The sequence below is a fragment of the Rana temporaria genome, chromosome 3 (genome assembly GCF_905171775.1).
Source record: "Rana temporaria chromosome 3, aRanTem1.1, whole genome shotgun sequence".
NCBI lineage: Eukaryota > Metazoa > Chordata > Amphibia > Anura > Ranidae > Rana > Rana temporaria.
This window is the reverse complement of record NC_053491.1, coordinates 423,799,615-423,827,538: the sequence shown is the minus strand read 5'-3', so window position 1 is coordinate 423,827,538 and position 27,924 is coordinate 423,799,615. Positions and strand designations below refer to the sequence as shown.

The 27,924-nt window shown below is 44.2% G+C and overlaps 1 protein-coding gene across 1 annotated transcript in view; it reads right to left on the bottom strand.

The window, feature by feature from the left end:
- Nucleotides 1–27,924, bottom strand: part of IKBKB (inhibitor of nuclear factor kappa B kinase subunit beta) — an 86,131-nt gene that overhangs the window by 45,899 nt on the left and 12,308 nt on the right. Inside the window, exons 3-9 of the mRNA XM_040346208.1 lie at nt 25,242–25,336; nt 21,107–21,224; nt 19,350–19,419; nt 17,230–17,318; nt 11,544–11,633; nt 6,501–6,625; nt 4,231–4,338 (exon numbers count right to left, since the gene is read on the bottom strand). Coding sequence (XP_040202142.1) covers nt 4,231–4,338; nt 6,501–6,625; nt 11,544–11,633; nt 17,230–17,318; nt 19,350–19,419; nt 21,107–21,224; nt 25,242–25,336 — 695 coding nt within the window. The remainder of the gene's footprint in view (nt 1–4,230; nt 4,339–6,500; nt 6,626–11,543; nt 11,634–17,229; nt 17,319–19,349; nt 19,420–21,106; nt 21,225–25,241; nt 25,337–27,924) is intronic.

The following is a 27,924-nucleotide window of genomic DNA, read 5'->3' as shown; positions in this document are numbered from 1 at the left end:
GCAACTTAACTTTTCAGAGTTAAGTTACACTGCCGCAAATCTCCCAAGTTAGGTGCCGATCCACAAAGCACATACCTGGAAATTTGCGGCGGTGTAACTTAACTCCGTCCGGCGCAAGGCGTTCCTAATACAAATGGGCGATTCCCATTTAAATTAGGCGCGCTCCCGCGCCGGACGTACTGCGCATGCTCCGTCGGGTAACTTACCCGACGTGCATTGCGCTAACTGACGTCGCTCCGACGTCATTTGCTTAGACGTTAACGTAAATGGCGTCCAGCGCCATTCACGAACGTCTTACGCAACCGACGTAGAATTTCAATTTCGACGCCGGAACGACGGCCATACTTAACATGGCTTAACCACTTGACCACTGGGCACGAAAACCCCCTTAATCACCAGACCAATTTTCAGCTTTCGGTGCTCTCACAATTTGAATGACAATTACTCAGTCATACAACATTGTACCCATCTGAAATTTTTGTCCTTTTTTTCCCACAAATAGAGCTTTCTTTTGGTGGTATTTGATCACCTCTGCGGTTTTTATTTTTTGCGCTATAAAAGAAAAAAGACTGAAAATTCTGTAAAAAAAAAAAAAAAAATCTAGTTTCTGTCATATTAGCAGGTTATTTCTCACACACAGCATATGCATACTACAAATTACACCCCAAAACACATTCTGCTATTCCTCCCGAGTATAGCGATACCACATGTGTGCGACTTTTACACAGCGTGGCCACATAGGGAGGCCCAACATGCAGGGAGCACCATCAGGCGTTCTGGAGCACCCAGGCCAATTTTGACATTTCTCTCCTACATGTAAAAATCATCATTTATTTGCTAAAAAATTACATAGAAACCCAAAACATTATATATGCTTTTTTTTCAAAGACCCTAGAGAATACAATGGCGGTTGTTGCAACTTTTTATCTTGCACGGTATTTTCGCAGCAATTTTTTGAACGCGTGTTTTAAAAAAAAAACAGTTTTGTGCTTAAAAAAAAACAAAACAGTAAAGTTAGCCCAATGTTTTTGCATAATATGAAAGATGAAGTTACGCCGAGTAAATAGATACCCAACATGTCACCCTTCAAAATTGCACACGCTCGTGAAATTGCGCCAAACGTTGCTACTTAAAAATCCCCATAGGCGACGTATTGCAAGGTATTGGAGTATTGCGGAGTATTGGGGGGGTATTGCAGAGTATTGGGGGGGTATTGCAGAGTATTGGGGGGGTATTGCAGAGTATGGGGGGGTATTGCAGAGTATGGGGGGGTATTGCAAAGTATGGGGGGGGTATTGCAGAGTATGGGGGGGGGGTATTGCAGAGTATGGGGGGGGGTATTGCAGAGTATGGGGGGGGGTATTGCAGAGTATGGGGGGGGGGGGTATTGCAGAGTATGGGGGGGGGGGGTATTGCAGAGTATGGGGGGGGTATTGCAGAGTATGGGGGGGTATTGCCGAGTATGGGGGGGGGTATTGCAGAGTATGGGGGGGTATTGCAGAGTATGGGGGGGGGTATTGCAGAGTATGGGGGGGGGATTGCAGAGTATGGGGGGGGGTATTGCAGAGTATGGGGGGGGTATTGCAGAGTATGGGGGGGGTATTGCAGAGTATGGGGGGGTATTGCAGAGTATGGGTGGGTATTGCAGAGTATGGGGGGGTGGGTATTGCAGAGTATGGGGGGGTGGGTATTGCAGAGTATGGGGTGGGGTATTGCAGAGTATGGGGTGGGGTATTGCAGAGTATGGGGTGGGGTATTGCAGAGTATGGGGTGGGGTATTGCAGAGTATGGGGTGGGGTATTGCAGAGTATGGGGTGGGGTATTGCAGAGTATTGCACTCATCATTATTTTTATTTTGCAGAGTATTGCGCAGGGATGGCTGGATCTGTGACTGCAATTGTCACAGATCCAGCCCACAGTGCGACAGCTGCTGCTGCCGCCCGATCCCCCCCCCCTCTCTCTCTCCTCTCACACTGTACCGAACGGTACAGAGAGGAGAGGGAGGAACCGGCGTCATTACATGACGCCGGTTTGTTTACAAGTGATCGCGCCATCATTGGACGGCGCGATCACGTGGTAAGGAGCCGCTTCCATTGGCTCCTTACCGCGATCCGTGTTGCTGCGGGTCCCGTGGACCCGCCGAGCGCCGGTGATCGCGTGTGCGCGCCCGCTCGGGCGCGCAATTGTGACTCTCTGGGAGGACGTATATTGACGCCCTCCTAGAGTTAGGGAACCGCCTTGTAGCCGTATTTCGGCTATAGGGCGGTTACCAAGTAGTTAAGAGAGCTAGGGCTGAGCCCTAGTTTTACGCGGCGTAACTCGACGTAAACGACGTAGAATTAGCGCGACGGGCCCGTCGGAACGTTCGTGGATCGCCGTAAGTGTTCATTTGCATATTCTAGGCCGGCCGCAATGGCCTCGCCACCTAGCGGCCGGCCTAGAATTGCATCCTTAAGATCCGACAGTGTAATTCAATTACACATGTCGGATCTTCTGCCTATCTATGAGAAACTGATTCTGTGGATCAGTTCCATAGATAGAAACAGGGATACGACGGCGTATCAGTAGATACGCCGGCGTATCCCTTTTGTGGATTACCCCCAAAGTTACGATTGTTTCAGTTTAGCGAACACAAAGCAAGGATAATTCATTTCTACAAGATCAACAGATATTTCCTGTAGCTGCTAAAAATGTTCTTAGCCTGAAAAAAGAAAACGAATGCAGCCACCACATACAGTAGAGCTGCACAAATTAACATTTAATTTTTGAGTTTAGATAAAAAATATGATGCAAAGTTGGTATGATAACTTTAAATCTCTTAAAAGCAGAAATAAACCTTCAGCACAAACATCTGCCAGCCAGCATGGTCTTTTGATTGATAAATTAATTTATCAGTCTCTGCTGCAAAAAAAAACGTTTCCTTGCCCGCTAGTAATTTTTTCTGCCCCCTGACTGTAGTAGAAGTGCAGTACAATGTACAGTCTCTGCATCTTACAGATGAAAGTAATAAAGCCGGAGGCTGAGATAATGTAACTCCAGCGTGCATGCATAAGAGTCCCATCACTAATGCCCGCCCGATGGGTGAAACAAGAAGATGACAGGCCCAGGCAAAAAGAAAAATAATATGACATTCAATGGATGCATGAAGCTCAGATTTTGCTTAAAAGGCCATTTAAAATAAAACCAAAACATTTGATGATCATTAGGCCCCTTTCACACTGGCTGTCCGATCAGGTCCACCTGTCAGTTTTTCAGGTGGACCCGATCGGACCCTCCATTCATCCCTATGGAGCGGCAGATGTCAGCAGTGGCATGTCCACCGACATCCAGTGGCGTATCTAGGGTATGGCAGCCATGGCAAGTGCCATGGGCGCCATATGAAGGGGGCGCTGTTGAGTGGCTGGGCAGCAAGGCACTTACCAGGGTCTGAGGGTCTCTTCTTGCCTCCGCCCGAGCATAGGCAGGATCTCCTTTTCAGCACCTTTGCTAATGGACAATGGCAGCGCTATCCCTGCTGCGTTCAGCCACAGCCCTCCCCTGTTCTCCCAGGCTCTCCCATTCCATCTGGTCGGATTGGCAGCGCACAAAGAAGGAGGAACATCAGTTTCTCCCTCTCCTCTGTGAAAACTGAGGCCTTAAGTGATGAAGATTTCATCACTTCCAGTATTGGTTCTGCATTTTCCTGGCCTTGGAGGGCAGAGGAGGGATCAGGGGTCTAATAAACCCCAGATTTCTCCATAAAGAGGATATGTCACTACCCAAGGAATCACAAGGGATGATAAATAACACTAGTTTTGTTAAGGTTATCTGAAAGATGGGTTTCAAATGTTTCCACAGGGGCGCAGTTTCAGCGCTTGCCATAGGCACTATTTTCACTAGATACGCCTCTGCCGACATCCGCCATCACCTGATCCTCTCTGCAAAATCAAAACGGATGGTGGTCCTATTTTCTATGTGTCTGGTTGATCAGATTAGATATAAAAATCGGATAAAAAATGGACAGGCGGACCGTTTTCACCTGATCTTCCCATAGAGGAGAGTGGGACAGTGTCTGTTTCCACTCTGCACAGTGAGCGAAGATGGACCCGTCCTTCACCTGCTCAGCAGGGATTAGCGGAGCGATCCCCTGTTGAGCAAGCATATCCCACAAAAGGGAGGTGCAGTGTGAAAGGGTCCCAATTAGGGAGGCATATAACAGTACAGGAAACAATCAAGCAGGTTCAGTCTTACCTGTTAAGGTTATTGGGTGTTGGCAGAACACTGGAGAACTTCACTGCTCCCAATAGGTCTTCGTACACCACAAGGTGTTCATTGCTTTTCTCTCGTACTTTTGCGTGCCTGAATAACAATAAACATACGTATTTCACTTGTATGGCTTAGATCATAAAACCATAGAACCCTAAATTGCTCCCAAAATAAACGTCAAAATCAAGGTTAATCCAAAATATATAGATTGCATGGGGAATATGCTGTCAAAATTATTCCCCCAGTATTTTGGGCATTACAGTGATAAATTCTTTGCACCAAAGTAGTTACCCCCTCCCATGCCAATTACAAGTTGTCCAAGTCTTAGAAAAAAAGATCCTTTCTTAACTGAGTGATCTACATGTACATAACAATGAGATGTTCTGGACCACTTTGCATAATTTACCACTTGCCAGGCCAATTCTGACATTTCTCTCCTACATGTAAAACATATTTTTTTTTGCTAGAAAATTACATAGAACCCCAAAACATTACATATGTTTTTTTAGCAGAGACCCTAGAGAATAAAATGGCAGTCATTGCAACTTTTTATCTCGCACGGTATTTGCGCAGCAATTTTTCAAACGCCTTTCATGCTTTAAAAAAAAAAAAAACGTATAATGTGCACACGCTCACGGAATGGCGCCAAATTTCGGTACTTAAAAATCCCCATAGGCAAAGTTTTAATGTTTTCACTGGTTAAATGTTTTGAGTTACAAATGAGGTCTAGGGCTAGAATTATTGCTCTTGCTCTAACGATCGCGGCGATACCTCACATGTGCGATTTGAACACCGTTTACATATGTGGGCATGAAAAAAAAAGAAAAAAAAAAACTTGTTTTATTGTTACTTTTATTTTTCTAGTTTGACACTTTTTTTTATCACTTTTATTCCTATTACAAGGAATTTAAACATCCCTTGTAATAGGAATAAGCATGACAGGCCCTCTTTACAGTGAGATATGGGTTCAATAAGTCCCCACATCTCACCTCTAGGCTGACAAGCCTGAAATCCCAAAAAAGAAATAAAACAATATCAGCTTCCCAGCCGAGGCGGCACCATTTTTTCTAATTCAGAGGCTGGGCGTGACGTCATAACGTTGTGCCCAGCCTCCGAACGATCATAGAGACTCCAGGGGCCATCTGGTTGGCCGAAAATTTCTATGGTCAGTATCTGGGGCTGGCGGATCCGTTCCCTGGTTCACCGATAGCAGCGGCGAGCCCGTAGAAGCACAAGAGGGCAGCGGGAGGGGGGAGGTGTCCCCTCTCGCCACCCATAAGGATTATCAAGCGGCTGAACAGCAGCCATGACAGCAGCCATGATTCTTGTGGTGTAGGGAATCACTGGCTGAAAAAGAAGATATCTGAATGATGTCTGTAACTGCAGGCATCAGATATCACCACTCAAAGTCAAGGACATCATATGACGTACAGCGGGCAGGACTTTGTCACTGGGAGGTCAGGGGCAAATACCTGCAGCAGTCTCAGAGGGGTTGATTTACTGAAATTGGAGTGGAAAATCTGGTACAGCTGTGCATGTAGCCAATCAGCTTCTAAGTTGAGTTTGTTTAATTAAACTGACAAAAAAAAAACTAGAAGCCGATTTTTATGCACAGCTGCTTCAGATTTTGCACCCTCCAGACGTGCACAGCTTTGTAGAGCGGGAGAATTATCATTTTATCTCTGGAGTTGATCCCCTTTTTAATGCATGCCAATATTCTGTTTGCTTTGCTTGCAGCAGCTTGGCATTGCGTACCGTTGTTGAGTCTGTCATCAACTAGGACCCCCAGGTCCTTTTCCATCCTAGATCCCCCCAGAGGTTCACCCCCCTAGTGAGTAGATTGCATTCATATTTTTGCCACCCAAATGCATTATTTTACATTTTTCTACATTAAACCTCATTTGCCATGTAGTTGCCCACCCCATTACTTTGTTCAGATCTTTTTGCAAGGTTTCCACATCCTGAGGAGAAGTTATTGCCCTGCTTAGCTTAGTATCATCCGCAAATACAGAGATTGAGCTGTTTATCCCATCCTCCAGGTCATTTATGAATACATTAAATATGATTGGTCCCAGGACAGAACCCTGGGGGACCCCACCTCCCACCCCTGACCATTCCGAGTATTCCCCATTTATCACTACTCTTTGAGGTAGGAGTAGGAAAGAGGGAAAGTTTTAAGAATATTTATATTTTTTTACTTTAGGTCCCTGAATGCACACTATACAAGCAGCATAAAATAGAACAATTTTCCTTACCATTGCACTGGCTGCCAGTTAGGAAGAAAAGGACGAAATCCTGTTATACATTCAAATGCCAGGGTGCCAAAACTCCAGTAATCCACGGTGACAGTGTATTTCTGCTGTTCCAATAATTCTGGGGCCTGAAAAATGAGGAGTAAAATCACAAAATATTGAGAATGACACAACTGTGGGCAAAAAAAGCAGACAATGAGGTTAAATGGAGGAAAAAAGGTGTGACTATAACACCAGAGATGAGATTGTATGCTAATTGGATAGAGGGGGAGCCAATCAGCGGGTTTCCGATGACCTGATGTCCGCCGGCCACCCGCGATCCTTCCAGGGAGAGGCAGAGCAGCAATCTGCCTATGTAAACAAGGCAGATGGCCGTTCTGACAGGGATCTTGTGTTCCTCCCAAGCAGGAACACCAATCTCTGGCTTCACCCATTTAGACCATTCCCCACACTGTTAGCAAGCACACCCTAGGGCAGCAATGGCAAACCTTGGCACCCCCAGATGTTTTGGAATTACATTTCCCATGATGCTCATTCACTCTGCAGTGTAGTTGAACATCATGGGAAATGTAGTTCCAAAACATCTGGGGGGTGCCAAGGTTTGCCATCACTGCCCTAGGGACACACTTAACCCTTTGATCGCCCCCAGTGTTAACACCTTCCCTGCCAGTGTCAATAGTACAGCAACATGCATATTTTTAGCACTGATCACTGTATTAGGGTCACTGATCAAAAAAAGTGTCAGTTAGGTGTCCGTTTTGTCTGCCGCAATCCCGATAAAAATTGCTGATCGCTGCCATTACTCGTAAAAAAGAATAGATTATGTAATGACTTATTAAAAAAAAAAAAAAAAAAATATGAAAAAAAATTGGTTTTGCATTCATTTCCATTTGAAACTAAATGGGTTGTTTTACAATGTGAGGGTACATACACTTTAAGCTGTCTGCAATAGACCTGCCAGCAATTAACACAGGAATAAAATAATACATATTAATAAACTTGCTCTATGTCCAGTTCTCATCCTCTCTTTGCAGTTGCATACTGTGTGTGCTACCACAATACCCAGCAACACACATTAAAGACATTGGTATCTTGGAGTTGCTACTTATTCTGAATAGCACCCTCTCAGATCTCCATTGCGCCCCCCTAAAAACAGCGCATGCACAATCCGCACAGTGTTTTTCTGCAACGTTCTTGAGAACGCCACCAACCTAGAATTACTTCACATTTATTAAATAAAAAACCCAAATAAGCCTTCTTTTATCTAAAAATATGAAGTCGAATTAGTTAAAATGTTTCCCAGTTTGATTTCCTGTTTGATAAGGACTAAGCTATGAGAAATTTCTATCTTCAAAAGACCATGCTGCGTTTTTTGTCTGGCTGGAATACATTATCTAAATAACCAATCCGGCGTGCGTTTCCTTTCCCACAAGAGGTTTTAACAAACATTAGCAGAAATATTTGCCTAAAGTGGAACTTCACTCTCAATCAGCATTGACTATTTTTAATCCTTATGCTGCTAGCATTAGTGTGTGTGTGTGTGTGTGTGTGTGTGTGTGTGTGTGTGTGTGTGTGTGTATGTATATATATATATATATATATATATATATATATATATATATATATATATATATATATATATATATATATATATATATATATATATATATATATATTTGAAAGTATATGATTATTTGTCTGGTTAAATTTTATTTTTATTTGTAAAATTTCTTCAATGACTTCCTGGTTTCCATGCCTAGGCAAATGATACCATACTTCCTGGGAGGGGAGGAGGGGTTTTCTCAGCTAAGCACACCCTCCTGCTTGCGTGCCTAACCTAAGGGCAGAGGAATTCCAGGAAGTAATTGCTACACAAGTCATCTGCCCTGCCTCAAGATGGCCAGAAATGCCAGGTGGTGTTTTTCAAAGATATTTCTCAACAAAATAAAGCATGGATAGATGGGCAAGTTTGCTTTCAATATTACAATTAATTCAATAGCATTTTGGTTTGTGATGCTCAAATGAAGTGTAGTTAACACTTGCCAACCGCCTAACTGTAAATGTACGTCATTACATTGATGTTAATACCATAACCCCTGGTATCATTTACAGCAGGTTGCCAGCTTTCATATAAAGTGGTCTCATCGGCGGGTCTGCCGCAAGATCACTTTTATAGGGCCCCTCCCGCCGCTTCCCGGTGTCCCACATCCTCCTCTCAGCATTAAAGGGATGGGGGTTTTCCCCTCTTAAAAGGCAAAGTTATATTTATTTTTTTGCTTTTAAAAAGGTAAATGAGATCTGGAGATCTTTTTTGACCCCAGATCTCTCAATAAAGTGGACCCGTCATGCCTATTTATATTACAAGGGCTGTTTCCTTGTAATAGGAATAAAAGTGATCAAAAAACAATTTTTTTTAAAGGGACAGAGTAAAAATAAAAAAGTAAAATAAATAAGAAAAATTTAAAATTAAAGTGCTCCATCCCTCCAAGCTTGCGCGCAGAAGCGAACGCATTCTTAAGTCGTGCCCACATATGTAAATGGCATTCAAGCCACACACGTGAGGTATTGCCACGATCGTTTGAGCGAGAGCAATAATTCTTGCACTAGACCTCCTATGTACCTCGAAACAGGTAACCAGTAAAACTGTTTAAAGCAAAGCCTATGGAGATTTTTATGTACTGTAGTTCGCCGCCATTCCACAAGCATACTAAATTTTAAAGCATGACATGTTAGGTATCCATTTACCCATCTTAACATCTTCTTTCACATTATAGAAAAAAAAATTCTTTACTTCCTTTTTTTTTTTAAACTACTTTGGAAAGAACGCTGCGCAGTAGCAATAAAAAAGTGGGAGGAAAGAAGCAAAACAGAAGGGGGGGTGTATACAAAGAAGGACACGCCCGAAAGGGGAAGTACAGCAAGTACCTCAGCGAGCAAGTAAAACCTTGAGGCTGGGTTCACACCTATGTGAATTGGATGAGGGTTTCTCCGCATCCAATTTGCATAGCAGGAGAATGTGACTGGCTCTCTATGGAGACATAGCTTCGGGGCCAAATTCAGGCAAGGATTTGGCCCCCGATTCGTCCCTGAACCAGATAATGGGGACGCAAAGCGTTCCTGTGCAATCCGCAGTCGGTTCCAGTGTGAACCGAGCCTAAAACATAAGGAAACATAAGGAAACATATCTGGTCCAGATGTAAGGTTATTACATAAAAAAAAATTAAGAAACAAGTACTGACTAGATCAGAATATATGTTATTTAATACATCAGGGCATGAGAGTGAAAACTATTATCAAAAACTAGGGATATCGCAGAAGAGCATGTGGTAGGGTCATAGGCGGCCACCAGACCAGCAATTCTCGCAGAAGGGGAATACTATAACAAAAAGCTATGATGACCCAGAGGCCCTGGACATATAGCATATCCAAGTGGTCCAGACTGAATACAATTTATACATCTCGGTGTGCCACCATAGGAAGCCCTTCCTAGTGTCGCATATCTGCTGGCGTGATCCTGAGCTGCGCTGCCTGCATCCATACACACCTTGTCACAGGATGTGACTGACAGAAGCAAAAGCCCATGGCTCACGCTGCCTCAGCAAAGCCTGTGAAAGCAAAGAGCACTGCTACAGATGGGCACAGCGCCGGAACAAGCGAGGCAAGTATAAGGGGGCATAATGTTACCTAAACATTTTTTACCTAATGCAGGAAATGGTAAAAAATGCTTAGGCTTTAGAACCACTTTAAACATATTCTTTAACCCCTTAATGACAGAGGGTAAAACAAATCACGCCGGAACTCAGTTTTGCAACCTTGAGAAAAATATACAATGTAGCTCTCTCTCCCCATTCAAAAACACAGGGGCAGGCTTAATGCCGCGTACACACGACAATTTTTCGGCATTAAAAAAATGGCGTTTTAAAAAAAAACGTAATTTAAAATGATCGTGTGTGGGCTTCACATCATTTTTCGGGTACTGAAAAACAAATTTTTTTTTTTTCGAACATGCTGCATTTTTTAAACGACATTTTAAACAATGTGGTTTTTCGGGTTGTAAAAAATGATCGTGTGTGGGCTAAAACAACGTTAAAAACCCCACCCATGCTCAGAAGCAAGTTATGAGAGGGGAGCGCTCGTTCTGGTAAAACTACAGTTCATAATGGAGTAAGCACATTCATCACGCTGTAACAGACAGAAAAGCGCAAATCGTCTATTACTAACACGAAATCAGCTAAAGCAGCCCCAAGGGTAGCGTCATCCGCATGGAACCTCCCCTTTATAGTGCTGTCGTACGTCACCGCGCTTTGCTAGAGCATTTTTTTTAAACGATGGTGTGTGGGTAATGTCGTTTAATTTGTTTTTTTTTTTAATGACGAAAAATGATCGTGTGTACACGGCATCACAATCACTGTGATAGCCAAACACAGCAATCAAATGATGGGGAAATGGGCATCCCCATTCCTGATTGTTAGTAGGAGCTGTCAGTGAGGGCTCATTCTCTGTGCTGGGACCGCGCTGTGGAGTGCACGCTCAACACAAACACAGTGGCACATATATGCAGCCCCACAGAAGACGACTTCCCTCTGAGGCCACATATATCCGTACAAGAATTAACAAGCACATAGGTTAAAAAAAAAAATCCACTTGGTGTGTACCCAAATGCCCTTACAAAGCCAGAAAGTACCTTGTAAAAAAAATAGTGACATCACTGTGATGCACATAGCCTGTACAGATAGCACAGTTGAGGGAGGGACCCAGCAGGCCCACCCACTACAGGCTACTTGCAGGAAACTACATAAGGGGGTGGAGACCAGACCAGTTACCCTGCACAAGCAGAGAGAGGACCGGTCTGTATTATAGGAAGCTCCTGCACAGAGGTAATGTTTTACAACAATTACTACACTGATCTGGTAGAAATACAAAAAGCAAACCAAGATTCAAGTAATACCACACAACTTTTGTATTTGCTTATACTGGAGTTCAGTTTTAAGAGGCACCTCTGCTTCTCATTGCTCCTGGCATGCATTTATGAATTTGGTTACTTACCAGATACTGTAAGGTACCCACAAAAGAGGTGCACAAACTTCCCTGGTCCAGTTCCTTGGCATATCCCAGGTCTATTATCTTATGAATCAGCTAGAAATAGAATAATATACATATAAGAGCTGACAAAAAAACTGAATTATTTTGATTCTTTGAAAAATATATCATGCTTTTTTTTCTGATAATATTTTATATACAAATATAATATCAATAAAAGGTATACTTAAAGTAAATCTGTGGCCAAGTTGTGCAAGTCGTTACATTTTTTCAATAAGCAGTAAATGAGCTTTAAAAGGAAACCCTAACTGTCCTCTGCAGCTGAATGCACTGTGGGTAATTCATTTGTAAATCACAAACATCATTCTATCAGCAGCACAGCTCCTAGAGCAGTTCTGTGTTCACCTTAAAGAATACAAAACTAGTCACAGCTATAGCTCCTGATAACGCCAAGATGACGAAACGCATTTGCCAGAGCTTCCTTTTGTCACTTCTGGTCCGTGGATTGCAGGAGTGTCCTGGACACACTGTAAAGTGCCACGCCGAAATTAGGCTAAGATCCGACTGGCGTAAGTCTCTTACGCCGTCGTATCTTAGTTCCATATTTACGCTGGCCGCTAGGTGGCGCTGCCGTCGATTTCAGCGTAGAATATGCAAATGAGCTGGATACGCCAATTCAGAAACGTACGTGCGCCCAGTGGATTTTTTTTACATCGTTTGCGTAAGGCTTTTTGCATGTGCATGGCAAGAATATCTTATGTGTAAGTGTTTTAATAGTTTTAATTTTTAACAATAAAGTGGTAACACACTATGTGGAGTATACTCTTGGTTTGTTCCAATGTGATGGTCTCTGGAGGAGAAAGGGTGATACTGAGATACTTGGCTATAGCCTACAGGGAGAGAGAAGAGCCTTGGGGGGAGAGATCCTTGAATGCTAGTAGACCCGCTTACCATACTAAGGCGTCATGGATGGCTGGTAAGTGTGGTGTCCAAAGGGAGCGCAAGCAAACACCGGTACTGGAGTGAAAACTGCACTTTGCTTAATAGTACTTTGAATTAAACAGGATAATAAGCACAAGAGAAACTTTTGGGCACTTTAATGGACTTTTTATATATGCACTTGGCTCTTTTATTTACCGTTTATATTTTTCTGCACATGAATGTATTTATAAGGGGTGTAGAATATAATCGATGCATCGCGATTCGGGGCCCCCCGATTCGGCATCGATGCATGTGACCCCAATAATCGATGTCGGGTGACGTCACCCCGACTTGCCCCGCCCCTCCCGGGAGATCGCTTCGAGCAGGTCTTTTAAAATGTTTTTTTTTTAATAAATGCGCGTTGTAATCCATTAAGTGGCAATCGCTGTGTGTGCTTTTTTTAAATGTATGCAGATTCATACCTCATAGCTCCGTGTGTAGTAACTGTACATGCGATCATGTGACTCCATGGTCCGGCCCGCCTCTCTCTTCCTCTGTCCTCTCACATCCCTTGTCTCAAAGTTTCTTCTGACGTCAGCCCCGCCCGCCTCTCTTGTGATCTGTTACTTTAGCTATAGACGATGGGCGGGGCTGAGAACGGACATCAGGAGAGAGAGGCAGGTCCGAGCATGGAGTCACATGAGGGGAATAGAATACAGTATACAGTTATATATACACACGGAGACATGAGGTATGATTCTGCATATGTTTTAAAAAGCACATTACAGCAGTGGCTATAACAGCATTTATTATCACAGGTATTTTATCAGCAGTCTGACTCTTACACATGCTCTGCATGTGCTGACATTTCTTTGCTTTGCACATTCCACTGTGTTAACTCCTAGTGTGCTGGAATGTGCAAAGAGTCAGAGAAATTTCAGCAGACAGTGCAGTGCAGTGAAACTCACAGGGCTGTCAATTGTGGAATCTAATCCCTGAGTCCTGCCCCCCCCCCAGCAGCCATGTGTGTATTCCTGTGCACTTTTTAAAAGGGGAGTTTCACCCTATTTACACCCTTTAAAAATGCACAGATGACAATGAACCCTCAATAAAAAATATCAGCGAGGACTTGGAAATGTGTCAATTGTAATAGAAAATAAATAACACGGTAGTCCTCGCTGTACTGATATTTTTATTGAGGGTTCATTGTCATCTGTGCATTTTTAAAGGGCGTATTGATGACAATGTCAGCACATAAAAACACACTGAAAATGCACAAGCAAAATCATGTATTTTCCTCATTGTTCCCTCCAATCATCCTCTGTGCGCAGAACAGCATGTAAATACAGAGGAGGAGGGGGTGCTGTTATCCGGGGACACAGGGGGGGTACGGGCATGTAGTGGAATCTGATGTGTCACCTGTGATAAGTCATTGTCACTGCAGGGACTGGGCTGTATGGAGGAGAAATATAGGCCATCTCCTGTAGCATGTCTGCAGTCTCTGATCATCTACTGTACTATGTCTGCAGTCTCTGATCATCTCCTGTAGCATGTCTGCAGTCTCTGATCATCTCCTGTAGCATGTCTGCAGTCTCTGATCATCTCCTGTAGCATGTCTGCAGTCTCTGATCATCTCCTGTAGCATGTCTGCAGTCTCTGATCATCTCCTGTAGCATGTCTGCAGTCTCTGATCATCTCCTGTAGCATGTCTGCAGTCTCTGATCATCTCCTGTAGCATGTCTGCAGTCTCTGATCATCTACTGTACTATGTCTGCAGTCTCTGATCATCTCCTGTAGCATGTCTGCAGTCTCTGATCATCTCCTGTACTATGTCTGCAGTCTCTGATCATCTACTGTACTATGTCTGCAGTCTCTGATCATCTACTGTACTATGTCTGCAGTCTCTGATCATCTCCTGTACTATATCTGCAGTCTCTGATCATCTCCTGTACTATGTCTGCAGTCTCTGATCATCTCCTGTAGCATGTCTGCAGTCTCTGATCATCTCCCTGTACTATGTCTGCAGTCTCTGATCATCTACTGTACTATGTCTGCAGTCTCTGATCATCTACTGTACTATGTCTGCAGTCTCTGATCATCTCCTGTACTATATCTGCAGTCTCTGATCATCTCCTGTACTATGTCTGCAGTCTCTGATCATCTCCTGTACTATGTCTGCAGTCTCTGATCATCTCCCTGTACTATGTGTGCAGTCTCTGATCATCTCCCTGTACTATGTCTGCAGTCTCTGATCATCTACTGTACTATGTCTGCAGTCTCTGATCATCTCCCTGTACTATGTCTGCAGTCTCTGATCATCTCCCTGTACTATGTCTGCAGTCTCTGATCATCTACTGTACTATGTCTGCAGTCTCTGATCATCTACTGTACTATGTCTGCAGTCTCTGATCATCTACTGTACTATGTCTGCAGTCTCTGATCATCTCCCTGTACTATGTCTGCAGTCTCTGATCATCTCCTGTACTATGTCCGCAGTCTCTGATCATCTCCTGTAGCATGTCTGCAGTCTCTGATCATCTCCTTTAGTATTTTGGGGGGAGAGCCATGCGCACTTGCGCTGCAATCGTGATGCATCGTGATGCATCGCCGAATCGAATTGTGGACTTGATAATCGTAATCGCATCGAATCGTGAGACCGGTGAAGATGCGCAGCCCTAGTATGTATACTTAATTTACCTATATTGCACGGCGTAGAAAGATACCATATTCACTAACAAAGGGGAGGTGTAATGTAGCACCACATCTATATCATTTTTTTTTTTTTTACTGCTATAGGGGAACTGATTCACTGCTGGGAAGAAGGAGCAGGGTAAGCTGAGAAGCTTAGAGAAGAATTTTAATGTTTCTGAAGTGAACATTAAATATAACATATTATAATACCAGTTGTGGCATGTTAGTATTCTCCATAAGGGCTAGTTTGCATGGGTATTTGGAATCGGTGTTGCTGTTGCTCCATGCGTTTACCAAGCGATAGCTCCTGTTTGACACCTTCAGCCAGCACAGTTTTTTTAATACTTGTCAGCAACAAGCTGGGATTTATTTACCAAATTTTGGAGAGTGCAAAATCAATCACATTTCTGGATGGAAACCAAATCAGCTTCCAGGTTTTATTGCCAAAGCCTAATTGAACAAGCTGAAGTTAAAACGGATTGGGCTAGATTCAGAAAGAATTTACGCCGGCGCATCAATTGATACGCAGCGTAAATTCAAATCTGCGCCGCGTATCTTCTTTCTGTATTCAGAAAGTAAGATATGCCGAAATTAGGCTAAGATCCGACTGGCGTAAGTCTCTTACGCCGTCGTATCTTAGTTCCATATTTACGCTGGCCGCTAGGTGGTGCTGCCGTCGATTTCAGCGTAGAATATGCAAATGAGCTGGATACGCCGATTCAGAAACGTACGTGCGCCCGGCGGATTTTTTTTACGTCGTTTGCGTAAGGCTTTTTCCGGCGTAACGTTACTCCTGCTATATGAGGCATAGCCAATGTTAAGTATGGACGTCGTTCCCGCGTCAAATTTTTAAAAGTCGTTCGCGCATAGGGCTTTGCGTAAATTACGTTCACGTCGAAAGCATTGACTATTTGCGACGTGATTAGGAGCATGCGCACTGGGATACGTTCACGGCCGGCGCATGCGCCGTTCGTGAGAAACGCCATTTACGTGGGGTCATGTTTTATTTACATAAAACACGCCCACCTCCTGACAATTTGAATTCGGCGCGCTTAGGCCGGCAGATTTACGCTACGCCGCCGCAACTTAAGGAGCAAGTGCTTTGTGAATACTGCACTTGCCCCGTCTAAGTTGCGGAGGCGTAGCGTAAATAGGATACGCTACGCCCGTATAAACCTACGTCCCCCTACCTGAATCTAGCCCACTGTTTCTATGTGGAAGTAAGCCTAATTTTGCACTCTTCAGCTTTAGTAAATAAACCCCACTATGTCAGCCATTCCTCCAGAATCATACAAAAACAACAACAGACACTTCTGCAATGCAAAGTATCCACAGACTTTCATAGTGCTGCTTGCAGCATCCAAATCACAGCGACCCAACGCAATGGAAATGCACATGTGAATGACTACTAACATTCATTTACAAGTTAAACATTAAAAACAGCATTTGGGAAATGTTTTAATTTATTTTCAATCGCTTACCAAACACTTGCGAACACACGTTAAAGCGGGAGTTCACCCAATTATATATTTTTTTATCTTTTCCCCTTCGATGGATGCTCGTTTTGTCTAGGGGAATCGGCTAGTTGTTTTAAAATATGATCCGTACTTACCGTTTTCGAGATGCATCTTCTCCGTCGCTTCCGGGTATGGGTCTTCGGGAGCGGGCGTTCCTTCTTGATTGACAGTCTTCCGAGAGGCTTCCGACGGTCGCATCCATCGCGTCACTAGTAGCCGAAAGAAGCCGAACGTCGGTGCGGCTCTATACTGCGCACCGACGTTCGGCTTCTTTCGGAAAATCGTGACGCGATGGATGCGACCGTCGGAAGCCTCTCGGAAGACTGTCAATCAAAATAGGAACGCCCGCTCCCGCAGCCCATACCCGGAAGCGGCGGAGAAGATGCATCTCGTAAACGGTAAGTACGGATCATATTTTAAAACAACTAGCCGATTCCCCTAGACAAAACGAGCATCCATCTAGGGGGAAATAGTGTCATGTGCGGGTGAACCTCCGCTTTAAAGTACCCTAATGGGTGAAATTCCCTTTCATTATGAGCTAGCACTGTGCCACATTAACCTACCCTGGTCTCTCCTTGCTGCAGCACAATGTTTTCTGGCTTCAGATCTCTGTGGATTATTCTGTTCTCATGGAGATACCGGAGAGCTGAAGCTGTAAAAATGTATAAATAAAAAATATATATGTAATACGACAATAGTAATAAAAAGAAGGAAGAAGTGTGCACAGGTTTACCATTCTGCCCTACTTCAAGAATGGACAATGATTAAACCATATCATATTCAGTGATGTCATGAGAAAGCTTGTGCTTTTCTATTTAGTGATATATATTATTCTGTTTGCAAATGGGAACTGTCCCCCATATGTAGTTGTGGCGTGTGCTTTACCACCTGCACACAAAACAGCACAAGTGCCTCATGGAAAGCTCACGAGAAATAGATTTATATTATTATAAAAACCAATATTTGAGTTGTCACCACAGAGAGATTAGATAATATGAGTGAAAGTCTTTCAGTGGAGACACTCGTTCCGGTGACAGTTATCTAAAGTGGGATTTTTGCATTTTGGAAATCTTCCTGTGATGCCTTCAGGACAGGATAAGAACAGAAATCTCCCCAGAAAGACGCAGGTATTTTATCCAAATTTACAAAAAGAGTTCTGTCTACTCCCATAAGGACTGGCATATGACCCACGTGAGCCTTGCATACATGTTTGCCCTTTCACTATATTTAAGGTTGTCAGAATCCAAAGTATAAATAGATATATAGAATGCTAGAAAGATATACAAAGCAACTCACAGATGGGATGCTTTGTAGTAGCATGAGTAAGGGCTCTTTCACACGGGCGGCCCGTTCAGGTACGCCTACCAGTTTTTAGGCGGACCTAAACGGGCGCTCCGTGCTCCTCTATGGAGCCGCGGATGTCAGCGGTGACATGCCCGCTGACATCCGACCCGCCAAAGTGCGACGGAGGAAAAACCTACTTTTCCATCCATCTGGCGGATCGGATCGGGTGAACACGGACAGACGGTCCGTGTTCATCCGATCCCCCCATAGGGGAGAGAGGAGAAAAGTGCGTTTCCTGCACAGTGTGCGGGGACCGCCCTGTCATCTGCCGGCTCAGCGGGGATCAACGGAGTGATCCCCGCTGAGCAAGCGGAGGTTCACGGGGCGGATCATTACTGATCCACTGCGTGTGAAAGGGGCCCAAAATGTGTTTTAGGCCCCTTTCATACTACTGCGACTTCAAAGTCACGCGATTTTACGGCCACGATTTTGCCCTGATTTCAGGGAATGCCTGTGTAACTGGCATCAAAGTCTGACAAAAATAGTGCAGGGACTACTTTGAAGTTTGAACGTCTTGAAGTCGTACTAAATATGAATGGTTGTCATAGGAAATCTTGGGGAACAACTTGTCATGATACTTTGCAGTCAAAAAACGTGGAACAAGTTGTACAAGTGTGAAAGGGGCCTTATGCCTCGTACACACGATCGGTTTTCTCGATGGGAAAACTGTCATGTTTGCTTTTGGTCGGGAAAACCGGCCATGTGTACGCTCCAAAGCAGTTTTCCCGACAGGAAAACTGTGAGCAAAAAAATTTGAACTTGTTCTCGTTTTTTCCAGCCGCGATTCTCATCGTTTTTTTGCTCGGCAGTTTTCCTATAGGAAACACTGCAGTGGAGCATACACACGGCCGGTTTTCCCAACCAAAGCTGTCATGGCAGTTTTCCTGTTGGGAAAACCGGCCATGTGTTCACTGGGAAAAGCAACCAAGCAGGTTCTCGGTTTTCCTGGCGCAAAGATCCGCACTTCTGTGTTCAGAACTGTGCAATTCTGGACACACTGTGCAACTGTGAATCTGTCCCTGTACATCGCTGGAGCGGCGATACCCAGAAGACACGCCGAGGCAAGATGACATCTCCCTCGGCGTGGACCAGGTAAGTTCCCTACGCCTCGTTCCAAGGTAAGTATTTCATAATGAGCTAGTATGCAGTGCATACTAGCTCATTGTGGCTTTTGCCTTTCAGGTAGGTTTAAAAAAAAAAAAAAAAAAAAAAACGGGGTTTACTACCGCTTTAAATCAGCTCAATGAGCAATAAATGCAGATTAACTTGCTGTAGTTTGTATGTGGGTTTTTACTTACTAAATTAGCCAGTAGCTGTATACATTTAGAATGATACTCACAGATATCAGTCAGGAGAGTAAGGATCGCTCCTTCTTTCAGTCCACAACAATTTTCATATTGATTCAAGTGCTACATAGAAGAAAAATTAATCAATCAATGCAAGAAAATTCTATTTTTTTCCACTGTCTACATACTGTCTATTATAGTCTGCTACATCACATGTTTTATGTGGGCAGGCTACGTCCTGGAGTATGCTCAGCAAGAACGATTTAAATTATGAAGACATCTACTATTATGAAGACCATTATGAAGATTTAAATTATTAAGACATCTGCAGCCCAAAGACTGACCTAGAAATAACTGTGCACAGTACACTTAAACAACTAATAAGATGTAATTTTTCCAGCACTGGAACAAAAAAATGGAAGCTCCAGACTGGCTGCTATGACCAAGCCACACAAAAGTAGCAACTGCTCCAATCAAATTATATAAGGTGCACATGGAAAGGCCAGGTATGCATGGAGAGAGAGCCCATTTCTTTTTAACCACTTCAATAACGGGCACCCCCTTCCTGCCCAGGCCGATTTTCAGCACGGACATAATTTAAATGACAATTGCGCAGTCATGCAACACTGTACCCATAAGGCCCCATACACACGACCAAACATGTATGCTGAAACTGGTCCGCGGCCCAGTTTCAGCATACATGTTCGGTCGTGTGTAGGCGCGAGCGGGCAGAATTCCAGCAAACATTTGCTTGCCGGGCCTTTTCCCAGCGGGCAAATATTCCTGGACTTGTTTTAAAACTGTCCGCTGGAATCCTGCCCGCTCGGACATGTATGGTCGTCAGTACAGACCTACCGTACATGTCCGAGCGCCCGCCGTCCCTCGCATGCGTGGAAGCGTTTAAAAGGCAGGCCCGCCCACGTCGACGGCGCGGACACGCCCCACGTATTGTTTACGCGCGGACTTCTGTACGATGGTTAGTACAGCCATCGTACAGAAGTCCCCGGGCAGACATGTACGGTGAAAACGGTCCGACGGACCGGTTTCATCGTACATGTTTGCCCGTGTGTACCCAGGCTAAGAAATAACGTCCCCCCCAAACAAATAGAGCTTTCTTTTGGTGGTTTTAAATTTGTGCTAAATAAAACGAAAAAATTAAATATTTTGAATAAAAAAAAAAAAGAATAAAAAAAAAAAAAAAAGGAAGAGGTTTTCTTCGTTTGCGTTTGAAAATTTTGCAATAAATAATCTTTCTTCATAAATTTAGGTTAAAATTTATTTTGCTACATTTCTTTGGTGAAAATAACCCAAATCAGTGAATTATTATTTAGTCTGTAGGAAAGTGGTACAGTCCACAAACGATCATCTATATCTGAAAAGTGATCAATCCTTATGTACTGATGGCCTATCTCATTTCTTGAGACCCCGAAAACGCCAGGACAGTACAACAAGTATACCTACACATGTGCATTATCATACACGCTGCATGCACATGGAACAGAGGGACCTCGATGAGGCAGTATGGTTTCCACATACGATTGCAAATGTATGCAACAAAACTCTTTCTGATGCAAATTGATGAAACAATGTTTTTTTTTTTTTTTTTTTAAATGCTGGTTAGCTAGTATAAGTGCTGGGAAATTTGGCATTGTATGGTTGCCATGAGCAATTGCACTAAATATTCTAAACTTCAGAGTTGATACAAGGGATAGCGTGTTATGGAATAAATGTAGAAGCACAAATGTAGGCAAGGATTTGATGACATTTTCTAATAAATAGGTATATGTAAGCTACATGTTGCATTACCTACCTTGCGCAAGTCTCCTCCCAAGCAGAACTCCATAGCCAGAAGAGGAAGATCATTGGGTGCCAGTCTCTGTAAACCTTCAGGCACCTCACGGGCAGAAACCACATTCTTGTGATTCAGTCTGGAACATATACACAGTAGTAATATATAGTAAACTAGATATACGGATCAAAGAAAAGGAAACACACAAAACTGTGCAAGATATACACAGTACAGACCAAAAGTTTGGACACACCTTCTCATTCAAAGAGTTTTCTTTATTTTCATGACTATGAAAATTGTAGATTCACACTGAAGGCATCAAAACTATGAATTAACACATGTGGAATTATACATAACAAAAAAGTGTGAAACAACTGAAAATATATTTAATATTCTGGGTTCTTCCACCTTTTGCAGCAGACACATCTCTAGGACTGATAAGAGCAGACTGTGTGAATCAGGCCTTCATGGTAGAATATCTGCTAGGAAACCACTGCTAAAAAAAGGCAACAAGCAGAAGAGACTTGTTTGGGCTAAAGAACACGAGGAATGGACATTAGACCAGTGGAAATCTGTGCTTTGGTCTGATGAGTCCAAACTTGAGATCTTTGGTTCCAACCCCCGTGTCTTTGTGCGACGCAGAAAAGGTGAACGGATGGACTCTACATGCCTGGTTCCCACCGTGAAGCATGGAGGAGGAGGTGTGATGGTGTGGGGGTGTTTTGCTGGTGACACTGTTGGAGATTTAATCAAAATTGAAGGCATACTGAACCAGCATGGCTACCACAGCATCTTGCAGCAGCATGCTATTCCATCCGGTTTGCGTTTAGTTGGACCATCACTTATTTTTCAACAGGACAATGACCCCAAACACACCTCCAGGCGGGGGAAGGGCTATTTGACCAAGAAGGAGAGTGATGGGGTGCTGTGCCAGGTGACTACCTCTTGAAGCTCATCAAGAGAATGCCAAGAGTGTGCCAAGAAGTAATCAAAGCAAAAGGTGGCTACTTTGAAGAACCTAGAATATGAAATATATTTTCAGCTGTTTCACACTTTTTTGTTATGTATAATTCCACATGTGTTAATTCATAGTTTTGATGCCTTCAGTGTGAATCTACAATTTTCATAGTCATGAAAATAAAGAAAACTCTTTGAATGAGAAGGTGTGTCCAAACTTTTGGTCTGTACTGTATATATAAAAGAAATTGTTAGAAACAGGAGAGAGAGATGGCCATGAATGAGAAGGAAAACATTCACCACACATATGGCTATAATAACCCTATTAGTAGTTTTTTCAGTTGGAACTCCATTGCTTTGAGCACACCAAACAAAACATGTCAGCTAAGGGTGGGGCATCAGGGAAAAGATTGATTTTAAGAAGGTGTAAACCTTGATCACCTAGCAATGTGAATTCCAGTAATTAAAGATGTGTTCATTTTGAATACCAAATCATGTGCTAGAGAAGGGATCTCCAAACTACGGCCCTCCAGCTGTTGCTGAACTACACGTCCCATGAGGCATTGTAAAACTCTCACATTCACAGACATGACTGGGCATGATGGGAATTGTAGTTCCTGAACAACTGGAGGGCTGTAGTTTGGAGACCCCTGCGCTAGAGGAATAGTTTGTAGATTTTTTTGAGGAAAATAATGAACTTAATCCATTTTGGAATAAGGCTGTAACATAACAAAAATGTGGAATACTTTTCGGATGCACTGTACTGCTGCATGATTAAAATCTGAATCCCAAGCAAGTAGCTCCCCCATTCTGGCACCCTAACCTGCCTTATGCTCACGCCGGCCCTGGCTGTGCTCTCTCTTGGGCTGGGCTCACACCTATGTGAATTGGATGTGGGTTTCCCTGCATCCAATAAGCATGACAAGAGATTGTGACCGGCCCTCTATGGAGCCGGTTCACATATCTCCGTTGCGTCTTCGGAGTGGCTTGCACAGGAACGCTGCACATCTTTGGCTCCGTTACAGGGCTGAATTCAGCCAAAGATTTGGGCCCGATTTTTATAAATATATATATATATATATATATATATATATATAGAGTATAAAAAAGAAATATTTAAAGATATATTTAGTTAACAAAAAAAAAAAAAAAGTAACTGACTTCCGTCAGAAATGTAAATATTTTCCACTCAAAATTGATATTTCAGCTTTGTAGGATCCCAATCATGCAGATATTTCAAGTCTAAAGGCCCGTACACACGATTGGATATGTTTTGTGTGATGGACGTGTTTAGAATCCGACCATTTGTATGCTCCATCGGACAATTGTTGTCGGAATTTCCGACAACAAATGTTGGCTGGTCATGCCCTCAAATTATCCGACAACAAATGTGTTCCGTCGTTTAATCCGATCGCGCATACACAAGTCCATCGGACTAAAGTACAAACACGCATGCGCCGAAAAAAAAAATAGTTTCGTGAATGTTGGCTGAAAAAGTTCTGCCATTTGTATGCAGAACAAATTCACACCCAACGTCCTTCGGACAAAAAGCCACGGATTTGTCCAATGGAAATCCGATCGTCTGTACGAGGCTTAACAGGGACTACAATGAAAACATATGCCCACCAGATTTCAGGCCGTTTTTAGGACCCCCAGTGGTTGTTGTGCAATTTTTTTTACATATGTACTGTACATACTGTATGTGTTTATACACATGCACATATGTACACTGCCAATATGTTGGAACTTCTGCTGCACAGCCCTTGTTATAACACAAAAAAACAAGATATAGTGTAGTGTAACCAAAAACAAATAAATCAAGTCCAAATAATACAAAATTCCACCTTTGTGCAACTTTCAGTGACAGTTCATAAATTTCCAGTGACCACCACCTCCAGCTGGAATGCCTGCTCACTTCCAAAAGTTGACCCCACTACAAAGTCACACACGCTTGTGATTGAGTCCCTCGGGAAAAACTCCCGGACATCCTGTGAGCTCAGCTTATGGGCTAGTTCACAATAATAGCAATATATTTCCCTGTCTCGGATGACCTTCAGTGGGTGAGGGACACTCAGAGTGAGTAGATTTGCATTATGTTAGCTAGTTTTTACATTACATTCCAGTGATTGGAATGGGTTGACCTGTAAGGGCAGACGTATACATCAAGAAAGATTTGAGTACAGTCCAGAACATTTCCGGTTGTTAGTCAGGTCCAGAACGTCACTTCAGGTCTCGCCATTTCCATTTTTTTAGCCCTTAGTGCTAGGTCTACACCCATATGTCACTTCCTGTTTAGGAGTGGGGCGGAAGTGCCCACACATAAGGCCCCTTTCACGCGGTCGGACCATTCAGGTCCGCCTGTCTGTTTTGACGGCAGACCTGAACGGCCGCTCAATGCAGTCCTATGGAGGGTCGGATGTCAGCGGAGACATGTTCGCTGACATCCGATCCGCCAAAATCAGACGGATGGCGATACGTCCCCATCCGTCCATGGCGGATCGGGTGAGATCTGATGAAAACGAACATGCTGTCCGTTTTCATCAGATCTCTCCATAGGAGACAGTGGCGCTGCACAAGCCCCTCCCCGCTCAGTGAGCAGAGAGAGACCTGTCATCCGCCGGCTCAGCGGAGAACAGCAGAGAAATCTCCCGCTGAACCGGTGGACTCTGTAGCGCCTCGTGTGGAAGAGGGCTTATACACCAAGCAGGGAGGAAGAGGATATGATGTTGTGTGACAGAATTCAACAGAGCAATCCCTGCTGAACAAAGCGGAGTCTGTACACGGACATGTCCTTGTGAAAGAGCCCCAAGTGGTGAGGGCAGCAATCATATTAAGCCTATTAGTAGGCCAATTACATTGATTAGTTAATTTATATTATATTGAATATTGTGCTGTTAATACATTTTTCCACTTGTTATAGCATAGGTACAGACATAACTGCAAGGAAATCTCATCACCCAGAAATCTAAGCTGCTGCTTTAGCCCCCAGGAGCCCATCCAGCACTCAAATGTATTTTATATTCCACTTTTTTTTTTATGTTTCTGGGCCCTTATCACCGATTGCTTCTCGCCTACTGAAGTAAAACAGAGCTGGAGTGATTTAATTATTTTCAAAAAATGTATTCACACAACTCAAAACTTCATGTTTGCCAAACTCTGACAAGTATGGTAAGAGATGAGAAACTGAAGACAATCTCACTTTTTCATAATCTGAATTTCTAAGCACCATCTCTCCTTATTCTTAGGACTCAGCTCCTGTCGGCATTGTTTGATGGCCACTTCTTCATTGGTTTCCTGTGTAAAAATACAAAGTAGAGGAGATCAGAAATAAACAAAGGGCGAGAGTAGGGCAAAAAAAAGCGAGATTGGAAGAAATGACCACCATAACTGTATATAATTAGCAGAGTACCAGAAGGTAAGAAAAATGAGGAGGAGTTTACCGTATTCACTTTGTCCATTGTGGTGGTAGGTTGCCCACCTCTCCTACCCCATTTTCCCTCCCCCTTTTTTATCCTCTCCCGTCTGCCTGATCTCGAATTTGAATCCCTTATGGATCATCGTGCCCTAGATGTGTTTTGTCTGTACTGTGGTACTCAATAATCCATTGTTGGGAGCTCCCTTTTTATTCTCCTCCTAGTCTGCAAAATCATGGGTTGCCACCTGTTAACTAATTTGATTTGTATTTTGTATATTTTTGTTCCATGAGAACATGTCTTGAGGCCCTAGGCCCAGTTCACACTGTTGCGGTGCAGGAAACACAAGTGATTCGGACAGGAATCGCACCACATTTCTGTTAAAAATAACGTGATTATGCAGCAGTGCAATTTAAGTCATTTGTTTTGTATGGCTCAAATTGCACCACATCCACAGCAAAATCGGGCAGGAGCTTTTGCCGCACCAGCATCGAATCGCATGAGGAGGAGAAAGAAGAAGAAGAATACAGGGCATAAGTTTAAAAACAAGAAACGCTGAACACAGAGCAAGGGAAAGGAAATGAGCAAAGTAAGAGCAGGTGGAAACAAGGTAAAAGTGGAGGAGGAGGAGATGAGCAAAGGGCGCAAGTGTAGAAGAGAGAGATATGAAGACAGAGACAAAGGATGAGAAAAAAAAAAAAAGTGCAGAGGAGCAAACAGGGAGCATGAGAAGGATGAGAGCAAAGAAGGGAGAAGTAAGGAATGCGAGACAGCACAGTTGAAGAAAACCAAATGAGGGTGAGCATGCAGAAGGGAGAGGAGGGAAGAGATGAGAAGAGGGCGAGAGCAGAAGAGGAAGAAGCTTAACAGAGTGTGAGAGATGCATTGAACAAAAAGGTGAGAAAGATAGGTGGAAAAGATAACCATAGGGCACAAGCAGAGTAGGAGATCAGTAGAGGATAGGGCCTCATTCACACAGAGCATACTATACTGTACATCCATGCATGGCCATGTTTACCTACATACACTGGCGTAGGAAGGGGGGGGGCAGGGGGTGCTGTTGCCCCGGGCGAACCATTTAGGGGGGCGACTTTCCGTGCCTCCTCCTAATTTTAATTTCCCGTGTCACCGGATGTCCCGAGCGGCCAGCGGCCACCATGTGTAATGTCCAGCGCCCTGTGATTGGGCATATGGGGGTCATGTGAGGAGTGGGGCTGGAAGTCCCGCCTCCGCACATGACCGCCATATGTCCAATCGCAGAGCGCCGGGAAAGTCTGAAAATGGTGGCGGCCGGCGGGAGACGTCAGGCACGGAAAGTGTGAGCCGCCGGCGCCGTCTTCCCCTCCGCTCTGGTGCTCTGCGGTACGGCGCTGCCACTGTGTGGAGGGGAGTTGCAGCATGGAGCGGGCGGATAGTGCTGGCGGCCGGCGGGGAAGAGAGTCGGAACTCCGTCCGAAGCAGTTCTGCACATCCAGTGCTGGGGTCCTGTCCGTCCTGGAGGAGTCTCTGGAGAAGAGCAGACACAGGTAAGGAGGACTCAGAGGATGGACTTGTACTGTAGGAGTTAGGTGGGTCAGTGCAGGTGTCAGTGCAGGTGTCAGTGCAGGTGTCAGTGCAGGTGTCAGTGCAGGTGTCAGGTCAGTGTAGGTGTCAGGTCAGTGTAGGGGTCAGGTCAGTGCAGGGGTCAGGTCAGTGTAGGGGTCAGGTCAGTGTAGGGGTCAGGTCAGTGCAGGGGTCAGGTCAGTGTAGGGGTCAGGTCAGTGTAGGGGTCAGGTCAGTGTAGGGGTCAGGTCAGTGTAGGTGTCAGGTCAGTGTAGGGGTCAGGTCAGTGTAGGGGTCAGGTCAGTGTAGGGGTCAGGTCAGTGTAGGGGTCAGGTCAGTGTAGGGGTCAGGTCAGTGTAGGGGTCAGGTCAGTGTAGGGGTCAGGTCAGTGTAGGGGTCAGGTCAGTGTAGGGGTCAGGTCAGTGTAGGGGTCAGGTCAGTGTAGGGGTCAGGTCAGTGTAGGGGTCAGGTCAGTGTAGGGGTCAGTGTAGGGGTCAGTGTAGGGGTCAGTGTAGGGGTCAGGTCAGTGTAGGTGTTTTAAAAAAAAGCTCCAAAATATTTAAGTCCCCCACGTTTATGCACATATAAACGTGGATGTTTATATAAGGGGGGGGCGGAATTTTTTTTTCGCCCCGGGCGCCCATAACTCTGGTTACGCCACTGCCTACATAGGAATGCACATGTTCCATGCATCCCTGTTCAGGCAGTCCGACTAATGTCAATTGGGACACAGCCACTGTGTCCAAACACGACATCCGCATGGGTGCTCCCGAATTCACACTGTCTGCTTTCGGAGGTACGCACATGCACCCACACAGATGTCATATTGTGACACAAGGGCCATGTGCGTGCAGCCAATTGACATCAGTGGAACTGCCTGCACAAGGATGCACAGAACACATGTATTCCCTTGTAGGTAAAGATGGC